At 37.4% G+C, this 16,870-nt stretch overlaps 1 protein-coding gene across 2 annotated transcripts in view; it reads right to left on the bottom strand.

Annotated features, from left to right (window-relative positions):
* DCL3 (dicer-like 3) overlaps positions 1 to 16,870 on the bottom strand; it is a 212,235-nt gene that overhangs the window by 101,115 nt on the left and 94,250 nt on the right. For both annotated transcript variants that reach the window (XM_089787426.1, XM_089787425.1), the window contains one exon: positions 7,199 to 7,675. In XM_089787426.1, the coding sequence (XP_089643552.1) occupies positions 7,199 to 7,675 (477 nt within the window). The remainder of the gene's footprint in view (positions 1 to 7,198; positions 7,676 to 16,870) is intronic.

Below are 16,870 nucleotides of genomic sequence, written 5' to 3'. Positions count from 1 at the left end.
TATAGATATTCCTCCTAGCATACCTCCTCATCATGGGTTTGAACATACTATCGAGTTAGAAGCAGGAACCAAGCCGGTCTTAACCACACCCTAACGCCATCCCAAGAAATTCAAAGATGAGATCGAAAAGATGATTCAGGAATTGCTAGAAAAAGGATGGATTCGTCCCAGTTCTAGCCCTTTCGCATCATCAGTGGTATTGGTTAAATAGGACGGGACGATGCACATGTGTGTGGACTACCATGTGTTGAACAAAAGAATAATTAAAAATAGATATCCCATGGCATAGTCTATTTTTCAAAAATAGATCTTCATTTCAAATACCATCAAATCCGCATGAGAGAAGAAGACATGGAAAAGATGGCCTTTCGTTGTCACTACGGGCATTATGAGTTCCTGGTCATGTCATTCGGATTAATGAATGCACCTACTAAATTCCAATTATGCATGAATTGCATCTTCAACAAACAATTGCGTAAGTACTTATTGGTATTTTTTGATGATATTCTTATTTATAGTAGGACATGGGAAGAGCACCTGAAGCATCTAGATGAAGTCCTAAGGATCATGAAGGATCAGTTCTTGTTCGCCAAGAGAACCAAGTGTGAATGCAATATGACGGAAATATTGTACCTGGGGCATGTTGTTTGTAAATGTGGAGTTCAAGTTCGTCATGAGAAGATTTAGGCTATCCTTGATTGGCTTCACCCAAAATCACTCACGGAGTTGCGAAGATTTTTTGGATTGTGTAGTTATTACCGAAGGTTTGTGAAAGGATTCTCTTAGCTCAATGCCCCATTAAGAGATCTGACAAGAAAGGGCTCCTTCCAGTGGAATGAAAAGACACAACTCACTTTTGATAAACTAAAAGAAGCAATGAGCACTTGTCCCGTACTTGCATTACGTGATTTCACTTGACTGTTCATTCTGGAGTGCGACACATCCGAAGTAGGCATTGGCATGGTACTAATGCAAGACAGACACCCTATAGCCTATGAAAGCAGGAAGCTTATGCAAACACTCCATTTATGACAGAGATGTTGGCCATCGTACATGCACTAACTAGGTTTTGGCAGTATCTAGCGGGTGCTAAGTTTGTCGTTCGCACAGATCACAATAGTTTGAGATATTTTCTAGAGCAACGAGACTTGAACGAGAGGCAACAAAAATGGGTAGCAAGGTTTAGGCTTTTGATTTTGACATTGAATATGTGAAAAAAAAGAACAATGTGGTTGCAGATGCTTTGTCCAGGAAACCTACCATTTGCTTACTGACCTAGATTTTAGCTGACTGGAAAGCACATTTGTTGGTAGAACATTCCAAAAACACATTTGCCTAAGCTAATGGATGGCAACACTCAAGATGATTGGTACAAAGTGGTGGATAATATCATTTACTATAAGAATCGGATATATTTAGTGTCGGAATCCAAATTGAAGTAAAAAATCTTGAAGGAGGTACACGACTCACCCTTGGCAGGAAACCCGGGCTTCCTCAAAACTTACAAATGTCTCAAGGAGAGATTTTCATGGAAATGTCTTAAAGATGTATTGCAGTATGTAAGAGTGTGTGCAATCTACCAACTGAACAAATCCGAACATATTCTACTCGCTGGGTTACTGCAACCTCTGGCAATTCCAGAATAGAAGAGTGAAAGTATCTTGATGGATTTCATTACTGGACTTCCCAAGGTGAATAGAAAAGATTTTATTTTCATAGTGGTTGACAGACTGACGAAGTACACACATTTCTTCGCCATCCCTCAGGTTTTCAAGCCACATAGGTGGCCGATCTATTTTTTAAAGAAGTCTTTTGTTTGCATGGGTTACCCTAAAACATTGTCAGTGATCAGGATGGGTGATTTATTAGTATCTTCTAGATAGAACTATTTCGGCTAGTAGGAACAAAATTGTCACATAGTACTAGTTACCACCCTCAGACAGAAGGACAAACAAAGATTGCAAACAAGTGGCTCAAAGGCTACCTTCGGAACTACGTTTCGGCACAATGGGCATGGATCATATGGATGCACCTAGGGGAATATTGCTACAATACCACTTGCCACATGTCCATTAGGATGGCACCTTTCAAAGCACTATACAAGTACCAATCCCTTTCCTTCATCAACACACTTTTGGGTGATAGTCACGCACCAAGGGCGAGGGACTAACTTCAAGAGGGACAGGACATCTTGAGATGCTTAAAGGAAAACTTACAATGGGCACAGGATCAACAAAAGATGTATGTCGATAGACACCGAATCAAGAGAAGTTTCGCAGTAGGAGACTTGGCCTATCTCAGACTTCAACCATACTGGCAATCCTCATTGAAGGAAGGGGAAAGAAAAACTGAAGCCACGGTTTTATGGCCCTTATTGGGTAGTTTGCCGCATTGTTGAAGTTGCCTAGAAGCTGGAACTTCCAGAGCAGAGCCGTATTCATAACGTTTTTCATGTCTCTTGTCTTAAGAAAGCTATAGGACAAAATGTCACGGTGGCTGCAAACCTTCGGCCGCTCAATGAAGAAGGAAAGCTCATATTGGAACAGGCTGAGATCATTCAAGTACGTGAGAAGACCCTATAGAACTGCACGGTGAAGAAATATTTGGTACGTTGGAAACACTTGCCGTTGGATGATGCAACGTGAGAGGGTGAGCACATTCTACAGCAGCCGGCATTGCATTTGCTCGAGGACAAGAAAAATTTGGGATGGGAGGACTATAACGTTCCCATTATAAAATAAATTATTAATCAAACTATTGTTAATGGGCCGATTGATTTAATATATCTCAAAGTCATTTTTGTTTTGTTTTCGTAATTTTTGGCTATCTTTGTACACCCTTAGAAAGTTTTCCCCGACGGGTATTTAGGCACGTTTTGTAGGTAGTCATTAGGTATGCATTTTTGGATTATTTCTTTGTACTACAAATTCCTTTTCGAATTCTGGATTGTTCACAATTTCAGAAGTGAAAGATTTTCCGTATTTGGCTCTTGTAGGGATTCAACCCTCACCCTATTCCGTCGCCTCTAATACTTCGTTCGGGTCTGGCAAATTGGAGCAACACCATCTTTTGGCAAATATTAATTGAAGGATTATATGTGCTCAATCTTCATTCTTGTTTGGGTTTGTAAATTCAGATCTCTAAGTGTTTAGGTTACAGGACTTAGTGTTGCCATTCTGTCCACACACCAGCCGTCACTGTGGCTTAGCAAATATTACTGTACACTTGCCCATCACCACTCCATATGGCCGTCTAGGCCTACCGTACAGCCATCTTGTCTCCACCATACGAGAATCTTCCTGCTGCACCTACCATATAGACTGCTCCAGCCACCGTACGGCCACCCTCCACTAACCATACGACCATCCTATGTGTCTACTGCCAGACACCATACGGACTCCCTATATGCATGCATACCCTACGGCCATCATTTGCTGCTCACCATACATTACATCATACTACCTCACGGCCTGTAATGTACGGCCTCTCCCTTGACTGCACATCCTCATTTGGTATCCGTACAACACCTTAACCTAGCCATACTGCCTCTCCACTTAAGTGGCAATTTCAGTATCTTATGGAGAAAGATCATTTCCACAGAAAGTTATAGGGACGGGATCATTACATTTTCAATGACTATGAACTGCTAGTTGTTCTGTGGTTTCGTGGGCTCTCTTGTTGGTGTTGTTTCTCAGTCTTTGTTGCTTGCTTTGTTGGTTTCTTTTTCTCGAATACCATGTGGTGGTTCTGCTGCCTTCCAGCCTTTGTTTGTATTTTTAGTTTCTTAGGCCCGCATGTGGTCTCTTGTTGGACATTAATAATTTAGCTTATCTTATCTTATCTATCTAATCTGTTATGTAAGTATAAAATTCAGTACACGATGAATTCATGTTCTCTAATTTCATATTTCCTATCAAGTGGAATGTGCAGAATATTATCTAGTTTACATACTTGAAGAGTAGACATATCTAATTAAATTGTTTCATTGTATACTTAAATTTTACTGTATCTATTTTCTATCATATTTTTATATGCATATTTTGGTAGAACAAAAGGTTAATTTTGAATCTTGATCCGATTGTAATTTTCTGTTGACACAACTCTTTCTACATCAGATGGTGTCTTTTGTTTTCAAATAACCAATTGCATGTGTTTTATAGAACAAAAGGTTATTGTTGCTGTTGCTTGATCTGATATTGTGCATCTTTCATAGAACAAAAATTGTTATTGTTGTCTCTTGATCTAATTGTGTTTTTGTTTTTTTTTTGCAAAAGGCCTGATTGTGTGTTTCTAGTATATAGAACAAAAAGCCTTCATATAAACTCAATGAAAAAAACGACTTCTAAAAGCAAATATTTTGAGAGGGTAAGAGTTTCTTTTTGAGTGGTATATCTATCTATGCTAATAGATAGAAGAGTTACGAGCATACTCATACAATTGAAGGAGGGGAAGGCTGAATCTAATTTGCTTTGTTTTTTATTTGCATCGCTATCATATATTTAGGGATCTCATGCCTTCAAATTGATATTTCTTGGCATACTTAAAACAGATTTTTCAAAAATATAGGTATGTTAGTTTATTATATTTCGACACATCCCCTTCCTCTTGACTGTTTCCTGATTAAATAAATTGCGTGATGTTAAAAATTTCTGCAATTTTTGCATTTCTACATTTATTAAGACAAAACTATGTGTCATATTGGTATCAAAGTAGTTGCCAAACTTTTAGATCGTTGAAAAGGTTCAAGATGGGAACTAGACATTTGAAGAATATATAATTGCTTCCTTGCAATCCAGAAATTTCTTCAATATAATTAAATAGAGAAGTATGAATGGAAAAGTCAATTAACCAATTGGCTGCTCTGAGAGAAGCCTTGGAAAAGGAGATGCAGAATCAAAATTGCATTAACCAACAACAAGAGCATATGAACTGTTAGCAAGAATAACTGAACAAAGAGAAGGTCCATCTAGAATTGTACCCCGAAAACAATGCCAGGGTGGATTCCAAGTACCCATGGTGACTGTATAAGAAGTAGAGGTGGACAGCATTTCTATAGCTGAAAGTTCAGATGCACAGCCACCAAAGCTATGCACACATCAAAGGCATTTAATGAAATCAGAAAACCCTTTCCATTCAATTACAAGTCAAATAGACAACAGTCAATACACTTGTAGACCCCAGTCAGTGCAATTTAATTTCAGCAGGTATTGTCAAGGAGCTTGAGTTATTAACATATTTTCTATTAGAACATTAGTTTGAGATTATAAGAAAGTCTAGGTATACACTTGTTTACTTGTTTAGGATTCCAAGAGGGAGATATGGCGAAACAGGTTACCGCAACAGGTTTTTTCCCCTAGGTTAGGGGATGGCAGTAGGGACAGATATATAAAAATAAGGTAAACTTTAAATGTATAGGGAAATTTTAAATATTTGTATAAAAACATGGATAAAGCATGCTTATATACATTATAGAACCTTGCTATATAATGGTTGTTTTAAATAATTTAAATTGAGAGTTCACATGAGAGAGGAAGTCAAACAGATTATCAAAATTCAAACATCGATTTATAGGGCAGCCAGTGGACAGGGCTCTGAAATTTCTGAGAATCTAGGACGTCCCAATTTCTGTGATGGGTCGAATTATGTCATAAATACATCCCCAAGTAACACTTCTATAATCAGTTGTAGTTTTCTTGAGTACCTTCTATCTAATTTTGGCATATGATCAATCATATAATTGCTCTTAACCAAAGAAAGAATGTCATTTCTCTCAATCTTATTCTTCAGTTTTTACCAACACTGATATCAAAGCCAAGTTTAATTTTGAAGGAAGAAGTCGAGCACGAGAAATCACTGAAAACACGTATAAATTGTAGCGTCTGATCATGTAAAGTCAGTTGTAAAGGTCACAAGTGAAATTACCCATTTTTATTGTGATGATTCTTTCAGTTCACAAGAAGTTATAGAAAAAGAAAGACTGGGTTACATGTGTTTTCAATTGTCTGATTTTAGAAGTAAAATGTTAAGTATTGCATACTGCAACTTTGAGGTTAGATGATACTTTGTCGCACAATTATTAGGTAACCCATGTTATTGTATAATACTATAATTGTGACCCATCACACGTGGAATATAGATAAACCTTTCTATTTCGATAGATACTGTGTTGAATAACATATGAGCAAGTCAGTAGTTACAGCCACAGGCAGTGTGTGATTTCTAACATGGAACCAATCAAATTTCCATTTGGTTGAGCTAATCATTATTGGTTATTCTCTAAGAAATGATAGTTAAACAAAACGAATCATACTTATGGTAATCTATTAAAATGGAACAACTTGTACTTTTGAAATTTATTTGTACTAAATTCAATACTAGTTGTTTGTGGCTGCCTGATGGATACAAAGTGAGTTTGAATCCTAAAGCAATTGATACCTCATGGTAATCAATGTCAAAAACTGGCCACCTGCATGACATGGTTTGGTGATGATCTCCATTCATCTTGGGCAATTATTTTTCATTCACACGTGGGATTCTGTGGAAGTATCATGTATGTTGGGTGTTTTGTCAATGGAAGCAGATAATGGTGTGATGATACATAATATGGCATTGCTTCAAAGGCCTTCTATCGCCATCAACCTATCTGCCAAGGCATTTACCATTTTATACATCTTACTAAAGGAAATTGTCATGCCTATCTAGAGTTGGGATAGAAGAGAGGAAGGATTCCTTCCATAAGGAAATTCTTTAAACATGTTTAAATCCTGGGCAAAAACAAAAACCACGAGTAAACAGAAGAAATCCCCATTCAAGCAGTATATTGTTACAATTCTGACATTTACTTTGGTATAGAATATTTCAAACATTATTATCAACAATATCATAACTTAAAGGATAATTTTATCCTGTTTGAATGAATGAATCTTTGAGCACGTGCTTATTAAGAGTGAAAATGGCATAATGGTTTATAATATTCAGTAGAGGAATGAGATATTTTTTATGTATATTCCACTCTAGATAGCCATTTTACATAGGAAAAAGGACATTTTAAAGGTTGTATAAAGAAAAAGCTCCATTGGTATCCGAATTCATCCATGAAAATCTCATGGAGAAGATTTATACTTGGCTTTAGAAAACAGCATTATGCTCAAATAATTACAGAAATGTTAAATACTATAATGTGCATAACTTGAAGTACCTGGTAACAGAATCCTCCTTCAGAATCTGGCTGTGAAGCATGTGTAATAGCCTCTACCAATAAAGCTTTATTGTTGAAAACATATCCCAGCTGTGATTCAAGCATGTGTATATTTATTCTACTTAGAATACTGGGATGGACAGATGCATGCTCAAATGCTATATTGACTAACCCAGATTCATATGCTACAGGTATATTTAACCAGCTCATGAACTCAAGAGCAGCAGAAAGACCGCCTCCAACTAGATATGATCCAATCAGTGCCTCAACAGAGTCTGCGATTGTTTTTGAGCACATCCACCTATGGCCTTGGTCACAAGTTTTTCCCACTTTGACAACTTTGTGTTCCATGTCAACAATACCCTTTACAGAGTCTTCAATCATTTTTCCATCACAGTGACAGGGAACAATTTTTCTGCAGTGTGTCCCAGGAGCAACCCACCGGCTAGGATTGAATGGTTCATCTCTAATATACCCCTGTGAATACAGCAACAGTAAACAATTAACAATAAGAAACATGAAAGAAGGAAAGGGCTTCCAAAGCATGTTTAGGACTCCTTAATTATAGCTTTAGCAACAATGAACGATTGAAAACAAAGTGTAATGCTCATTTAAATTATAACAATAATTGTCAACATCAATAGATCAGAGTTTATATAAAGCAGGCCAGTAGTAAGTTGCAAGAACAATTTTGAAGTAAATATAACAAGGCCAGCCCAATATACATTCCAGATATAACAGCAAACCATAAATCATGTGTTGCTTATATAAAGGGCATAATCTAACTACTGAAATTATAACAAAATGGGCAAAACAAAAATTTACCATCGTGACTATTGCCACAGTATGCAAATGAAAACGAACCCTTACAACAACAGTTTTGGTAACAAATATCAATTTTTTTAAGAATACGGAGTAAATAGATAACCCTTCATCCTATCATCCAAGATAATTTTAAGTGGGTGGCTTACATCAAATCCAGGAAATTTTAAATAGAACTTGATATTTATAATCTCCATTTTTCATTTACTAGATCTCTCACATGAAATTTAATCTTGATATAATACATTAAATAGCAATGTATTAATTGTTCAACTAATATCCAGGATGGGAAAACTCTATTGAAGATGTTCTGACAGCAGGAACAGCAGATTTTCAATGAAGCTATTTTCAAGTGATACTACATGTAACCAATTGTGCCACACTGGAGAATATGTGAATACAAAAAATTCCTAATTTCTCATAGAAAATATTGTATTTACTGTTCTATCCTTGCAGATAACACTTTAAATTCATAAAGATCTTTGTGAACCAATTGTTAGATGTATCACTTACAGCTTGAATAAATCTGTGATAGCCAGAAAACAAGGAGCATGCCTCAAATTCTGAGCAAATGCAAGCATGCATCCAAGAAACATTATGTTATTGATGATATCAAAAGTAGAAAAGGATAAGAAACCTCCAAAATTGATATAACTTGATTCATTTCATTTAATTTGAAAGTGAGATCTGATAGGCAAGGAACAATGCATGTCAATGCCATGGAATCTTGACATATTTTGAGCATGAAGGGTAAGATCATAAACAGCCAAAGATTTATTTGCATTCAATTCCCCTTCATGGTTCTTATCACATTACACATATGTTGGGTATGTTGTACACATTCTAGAAGAAAAGTCTTTACCCTTGTTATTCACACCATGTTATCCACTTTGGTCATTTAAAATCAGTGAAACACCAATACTCGGGTACGTCGGGATGCCAAGACGTCAAGATGAGTTTCTAGGACATAGGGAAAATGGGCCTCATTTTCAGGATGGTGGGGGGACGGCCAAGGGACAACGGCCAAGGCCCAAAATCAGTATTTTTCTGCTAAATCTTCCATTGTTTTAAAGCTTTTTTTGGAGCCCAACACATTTTTGTTTGAAACCCTAAATTTGTGCACTAGATCAAAAAAATTCTTTGAGATTCTTGGTGGGTTTTTTAAGAGTTCAACTAGGTTGTCGTCTGTTTTTTTGGATGCATCAATCTTTGTGCCTCAATTTTTGAGCAAGGAAATCTAGAAATCTGTGTACCTCTTCATTTTTTTAGGTCTTCTCATTGTTGCCTCGATGTATGTGCATTCATAGATTTTCACATTTTTCATTGAAAAATGCGTCATGGCATCTCTGACAAAAATTTTGGATCGAAGGAAATCAGAAGTCAATAGTTACAATTATGGCACATAGAATCAATGGATGCTAATAGTCTTTAAATATCATAATATTGATCAGATTGTTCTAGGTGTTACACAATGCCCGACTACAACTAGTATTGATTAGGATACAAGCGATCAAAATAATCAAGAGACAGTGATGCTTCTCAAATTTTCCATAGCTGATGACCAGCTCCTTTAGACTCCATTCGGTAAGACAACTGTCGAGATATGGAAGCATCTCAAGAAACTTCATGAGACTTCAGACAAAGAAGGGCTTTTTTTTCTCAAGAACTCTATGTTTTCTATTTTCATGGATGACCGGAAATCAGTCCAAGAACACATGAATAAGATTTAGGATATCCATGATTAGTTGCTTGCCATTGGACACAAGATGGAGAATGAGGACATTGTGGTAATAACCCTCAAAAGTTTACCCAATTCCTACAAGCGTTTTATTGAGACTCTAAACATCACTTCTATAGGTGTTGATCTAAAGTTCAAAGATTTTTGAACACTTCTGCTTTAGCAAGATCGATGGAGACAATAGTTCGGTAGCAGTTCTAGCTCCACCTCCACAGAGAAAGTCTTTGCCACTAAAAACTTTCAGAAGCACAAGGGCAAGTTTCATTCACAACAATCTTCCCAATAGAAGTCCTTTGTTCTAGCATCAAAAGGCTCCAAGAAAAAGAACATTCAATGCAACTACTATCACAAGTTTGGTCACATGAAGCTTGAATTTTGGAAATGCTTAGTTGCCCAAGCTAAGCAATCTGGTTTGCAGCCCAATGCGAATGGTGCAGAACACACAGAGCAAACAGAATCTGCCTTTTATGCCTTCATGGCTAAAAAACCTGTAGATCATGTGAAGAGATCTACCTATTACATTGTTTTAGGTACCTCTTGTCATTTCACCCACCGCAGAGACCGGGTCACTGACTACAACCCTTTTTTAGATTCAATTTTTTTTGTGGAGGGGAAGAGTACACTGTTATAGGCAAAGGCAACATTCAGATTCAGTTTGTTGGGAGGAACCTTATTTTCCTCGACATGTGCTATGTTTTAGGGAGAGCTCAATCTTATCTCAGTCAGTCAAATGTTGAGACTGTAAAAACCCTCAAAAGGCTATATTCTTAACAAACATCAATTTTCTTTTGCTAATCAACAGTTTGATATTTTGTCAAACATTTGGCAAGCAAATTATTATCACTCAATAAATAATGCTTTAAATTCACAGCCAGCTGCTCACAATTTTAATAGATTAAGTTTTATCAATTTGGACAAATGAACACCATTAAACAATTCAGAAGTAATTCTATAATTGATGGCAATGCTACTAATATCCAATTTAAAAAATTGAATTTTGCAAATTTAGAAGAATGTAATAATGGACCTGGAAATTGACTTCTAACAGATGAAATATGGATTGCAGCTCTCAAGAAATAATACAATTTACTTGCAGGTTCAGAAATACATGCTCCTTGCTTATAATCATAGGTGCCCTAAAATCGGATTGCTGCCCTCCAATAATTGATTGCAGCCTTCCACAAAGTCTGAAATCGTTGCCAAATACAAGGATGACAGCCAAAGTACATTCCTCTTTAACCACGTCAAACAATAGACAATAATGGCGTTCCAAATCACAAATTCTCCAACCAAAATTAAGTTCTCAGGTATAGTACATAACATTTGGGAAATACTATAATTTAATTAAAACAATTCTCAAAATTAATTCACAATACCTCAGTTGTGAATTACTAGGCACTTCTTAATTTCAAACCCTAATACTTCAGCAAGGGCAAAGAAATCAACAAACTCAAAAACTCATTAAATGGGCTCATATTTATAATCTCCAAATGACACAAAGTTTTTCAAATGAACTTCACTTAAGAAGCTTCTCACACACAACATTAAAACATAATAAAGTGCCATTATAAACTAATTTATTAATTGCTTTTGGCTTCAAAAATGGTCTTTTCTACCATAACTTCAAATTTTGACATGTAAGGCCATTGTTTCTTGTTCCCACAATTTAAAATTTTTCGCCCCGGTTCCAAAGAGCTATGATACTGAGGTGACCAACCAACAACAGTAACAAAAATAGCAACCTTAGTGTATTTAGATGAATAATAATAATAATTCACCTATTTTGCAAAAACAACTAAAGAAGCATCAGAATCGAAATCTGACAACACCAAAGTGATCCTAATGATGAAAGTCGACGAAGAAACCTGACGGGGTGACTTATTATAAATAGACGCTCCCTCCAAGATTCTTGGAGCCCAAACTAGAAGCCCAAAATAAAACTGAGAGCATCCTCCAACTCTGACTGAACTGAGCTCATTGAAACCAAGAGATTGACTTACTATAAATAGTAAGTCTCTCAAATGGAGCCAAAACACACCATAGGCTGTTGGAAAGCCTATAGCCACACAACTAATACCCTCAAATCCTATTGTCAGCTCACGAGGGTCGGGATGGTGAATGGACCTAGCCAACTGTAGGAACCTACTAAAAATGGAGACATTACAGTCCTTCCTCCCTAAGATTGCTTGTCCCCAAGCAATCCTGGAGCAAAATGGACATCACAATCTACCTGGATCCCAAAGGTAGAACTATGTACTATGGCTATTGTGTACAAACAACTCCTGTAGCACCAACCCCCAATTAATAGACATCAATATCAGAATCGTCTGAAAACTAACCCGAGGCGCTGATGAAGGCAACAACTCATCGGAACTCAACCCAACTGAAATACCAACTCTATCCACACGAGTCCCCATCAAACTGATACTCACATCCAACTGCACTGTGGAGATGGTAACAACCATAGATACCTGAAACACTACCACCAACTCCAACCTCTGCCAAATTGTCCTGGGTATGTAGATACTGCAAGGGGTCTAATTTGGAATTATCAATCTCATCTGCAAAAGATGGTGCTAACCCATCTCATAATGGATGGCATGAAACTAGAGCCAACTCACACTTGCGTGAAACCAAATCCTCTACCTATGGGTCAAAAGAAAAATGATGAGCACTCATCACAGTGTAATGTCGATAAAAACTCCCAATCTTTGTCAAGGGCTCATCATCATCAAATTGGGAATCAAAAGATAACTCCAATCTTTGACTCCGAACTATTGGTCAGGCAAGATTCTGGGCAACCCTCTCAGCAAACCCAACCTCAAAATCCCTGCGGGGAAGCATAGTAGACAATCTCTACAACCTTTCCCACCAACCTTTGAATAGCACGAGAGCCTCGGATGAGAGTACCCTCAGACACTATATGAATCCTCCCTCACATCTGAACTCTCCAATAGATACTGCATGAAAGACTTTGTGCAGTAGAAATTATATGTGGAAGCATCAGCCTGCTCCCCTGCGATCCACAGTTGATCCCTTTGAAAATGTGGCACTACCATCTGTCTAATGGTACTAGCTATATGAAATGAAGAAAAAGATTTAATTCTAGTAGAAGTACGCAAATCACCATGAGAGCTTGCCTCCCCTAATGCTCTCACCTCCTCTGTACCTACTGCACCCATATGTTGGACGGATGTGTTGGTCACATCATCATGTCCTTCATCCCCAATCGTGGAAGCAAACTCACCACCAACTACAATATGTAACTGAATAGGCTCTAGGGTTGATGTTGATTGTACCCGCTCTAACTCCATGGTAACCCCATCCAACTGTGGCTGACTCTTGAAAAGCCAACTAAGTATATTGAAAAGAGTCCACAATCACCTCAAGCTCCTAGGTAAGCTCAACTACCTCCTCTTTCCCTAACAATGTCTCATAACAGGTGCTACCCTACTCCAGAAGGTAATCCCTGTCAGCAACTAATTGAGAGTAACTATGCTTCAAGATCCTGACAACCTCTCGAAGCTTATGAACCTCTGCTAAGGAAAGACTATTATCACTGTGCTCATCTAACATAGGAGCACCCCAACCAGATGTAGCTAGCATCTGACAAATAGCATCATAATGCTCAAGCGCTAAAGAAATGTCACTATCACTCACCTTCAGCTGACAAGTCACATGATGCCTTTGTAACCCTTGCCTCCTATCCACGCTCTATGTCTCACTAACTACACTGTGATAGGAAATCGAATCAGAACTGGCCACCACAAGATCACTCATTGCATGTGTGCTATCGACCTTGCACAACTCTGCATTTGAGATACAACTACTATGTACCTCAGTCAACTCCTCATCTGAAGAAATAGAAACCCTCACAATATCAATATCCCCACATGTCTCAGCTTCCACCTCAAAGGATAGATCCTGTAAACACTAATCTTGGGACCTACTCAAAACCTCCTTGGAGTCATCAGCTGATACCTAGCAAGGGATATCGTACCCGATGCAACTCATAGCATCATCAAATGTATCATTAGATGTGTCCATACTATCTGCATCCACATCTACTGACTCTGCTATAACATGCAAATCACCAACATCACAACTAGGTGACTCCATACATATATTGGTCCCACCTAAGGAAGCAACTGCCTCTTATACTAGAGCAACACTATGATAACTCACATACAAATCTCTAATAATAATCCCCTCTTCGAGAGAGCCAAAAGTGTTAGTAGTAACAACTGCATCAACTGTCTCTGCACTAGCTACAACAAATCCGGGAGCCTCAACCTATTGAAGTTCAATGCCGCTATCCACCAAGGGTACTGACACATCTATTGTTCCCTGTGAAATGAGTCCATCATCAACACTGTGGATGGGGCTAGCGTCATACTAAATATAGGTACATCAGCATCATGGACACCTGTTGGGAAAAACTCAAGCCTTCTTCCCTGCAACCTCGATGTCGGCCTTCTAAAGGTGGAAACCATATACTTCACTACCCTCTCAACTGTTGCAGGATCCGACAAGCTCTCCGCTAACCTTTGTTGATGATGCTTCAGTGTCTCCAAACTCTCCTGCAAGGCATTCATTTTTACGCTAACTTCCTCATTACTCCACTGACTTCTAGAACTGTCATTCTTATGTCTGTCCATAGCTCGAAAAAAACAAAAAAAAAAGTGTTGGTCACTCTAGAAATCAGATCTAAAAATCTTTAAAGTCAGCAGTGAAAAAAATAAAAAATGAGCTCAATTCTTGCAAGCTAGTAGGAAACTGCTCTAATACTACTGTAAAAAACCTCAACAAGCTATATCCTTAACAAACATCAATTTGCTTTTGCTAATCAACAGTTTGATATTTTGTCAAACATTTGGCAAGCAAATTATTATCATTCAATAAATAATGCTTTAAATTCACAGCCAGCTACTCACAATTTTAATAGAGATTGTCTTTATCAAATTGGACAAATGAACACCACTAAACAATTCAGAAGTAATTCTATAATTGATGGCAATGCTACTAATATCCAATTTTAAAAATTGACTTATAAAAAATTACAAGAATGCAATAATGAACCTGAAAATTGACTTCTAACAGATGAAATATGGATTGCAGCTCTCAAGAAATAATCCAATTTACTTGTAGGTTCAAAAATACATGCTCCTTGCTTATAATTACAGGTGCTCTAAAACCTAATTGCTACCCTCCAGTAATTGATTGCAGCCTTTGACAAAGTCTAAAATCATTTTCAAATACAAGGATGACAGCTACAGTACATTCCTCTTTTAACTACGCCAAACAATAGACGATAATGGCATTCCAAATCACAAATTCTCCAGCCAAAATGAAATTCCCAGTTATAGTACATAACAGTCGAGAAACACTATAATTTAATTAAGACAATTCTTAGAATTAATTCACTATACCTCAGCTGTGAATTACCAAGCACCTTTTAATTCCAAACCCTTATACTTCAGCAAGGGCAAAGAAATTAGCAAACTCAGAAACTCTTTGCAGGCAACAAAAGAAAATAATCAATCAGATGCTTTACTCATCAAATGGGCTCATATTTATAATCTCCAAATGGCACAAAGTTTCCTAAATGAACTTCACTTAAGAAGCTTCTCACACACAACATTAAAACATAATAAAGTGTCATTATAAACTAATATATTAATTGCTTCTGGCTCCGAAAATGACCTGACCATAACTTCAAATTTTGATATGTAAGGTTACTGTTTCTTGCTCCCATGATTTAAAAATTTTCGCCTCGGTTCCAATGAGCTATGATACTGAGGTGATCAACCAACAACAGTAATAAAAATAGAAACCTCAGCATATTTAGATGAATAATAATAATAATTGACCGGTCTTGTGAAAACAACTGAAGAAGCATCAGAATCGAAATTTGACAACATCAAAGTGATCATGATGATGAAAGACGACGAATAAACCTGACGGGGTGATATACTATAAATAGACGCTCCCTCCAAGATTCTTGGAGCCCAAATTGGAAGCCCGAAATAAAAGCTGAGGGCATCCTCCAACTCCTCTGACTCAACTAAGCTCATCAAAACCAACAGATTGACTTCTATAAATAGTAAGTCCTTCAAATGGAGCCAAAATACACCATAGGCTGCTGGAAAGCCTATAACCACACAATTAAGACCCTCAAATCCTATTGTTAGCTCACGAGGGTCGCGATGGTGAACTAACTTGGCCAACTACAAGAACTTGCTAAAATGGGGAGATTACAACAACACTCTACATGGTTGGATATGAACGTCAATTCACATCAGTGCACTATCACTAATAGGGATACTTACTTTGTTGTTACAGTTGCCGTTGAGGATTATGGTCTTTTGAGACTTGTTGGCTTAAGTGATTCTCAAGACCTAGTATGGCTTCTCAACTCACTTTGGCATCAATAGTATGAGCACTTAAATGTGCATATGATCTCCCTGAGCTTGCTCGAGAAGAGCTTGTCATCGATTCGGCAGAGATTCAGACTCAACTTGGAGTTTTTGATGCATGTTGGGCAAGGAAGCAACACTGCACACCTTTTCCTGTAGGTGATTCATGGTGTACTTATCAAGTACTTCAACTCATTCATGTCAATATTTGCAGCCCTATGGCTACTCCTTTTGTTCTTGGGTCTAGCTATTTTTTGTTGTTTGTTGATTGTTTCAGTAGAAATATCTATCTATATTTTCTTAAAAGGAAATCAGAAGTGTTTACTGTATTTCAAAAGTTTAAACCTGTAGTTAAAGAGTCTGGGTGATATATTATTGTAGTTTAAGCCTAAAGTTGAAAAAGAGTCAATATGTACTATATTCTAGGGAGGGAACTCAATCTTCTCTTAGTCAATCAGATGCAACGATACTCTCCATGGTTGGATATCAACTTTAGTTCACATCAGTACACTCTCAATAATAGGGATACTCAGTTTGTTGTTGTAGTTGGCCTTGAGGATTATGGTCTTCTCAGACTTGTTGATTCAAGTGATTCTTAGGACATAGCTATGACTGGTTTGCAATCTTCTATCAGCTCACTTTGGCATCAGCAGTATGGGCATTTAAATGTGCATGATCTCTCTCAGCTTGCTTGAG

This window comes from Cupressus sempervirens, chromosome 6 (assembly GCF_028749045.1).
Source record: "Cupressus sempervirens isolate cs-2001-9-10 chromosome 6, ASM2874904v1, whole genome shotgun sequence".
NCBI lineage: Eukaryota > Viridiplantae > Streptophyta > Pinopsida > Cupressales > Cupressaceae > Cupressus > Cupressus sempervirens.
The sequence above is the reverse complement of the archived record's forward strand: the minus strand, read 5'-3'. Positions and strand labels throughout refer to the sequence as shown.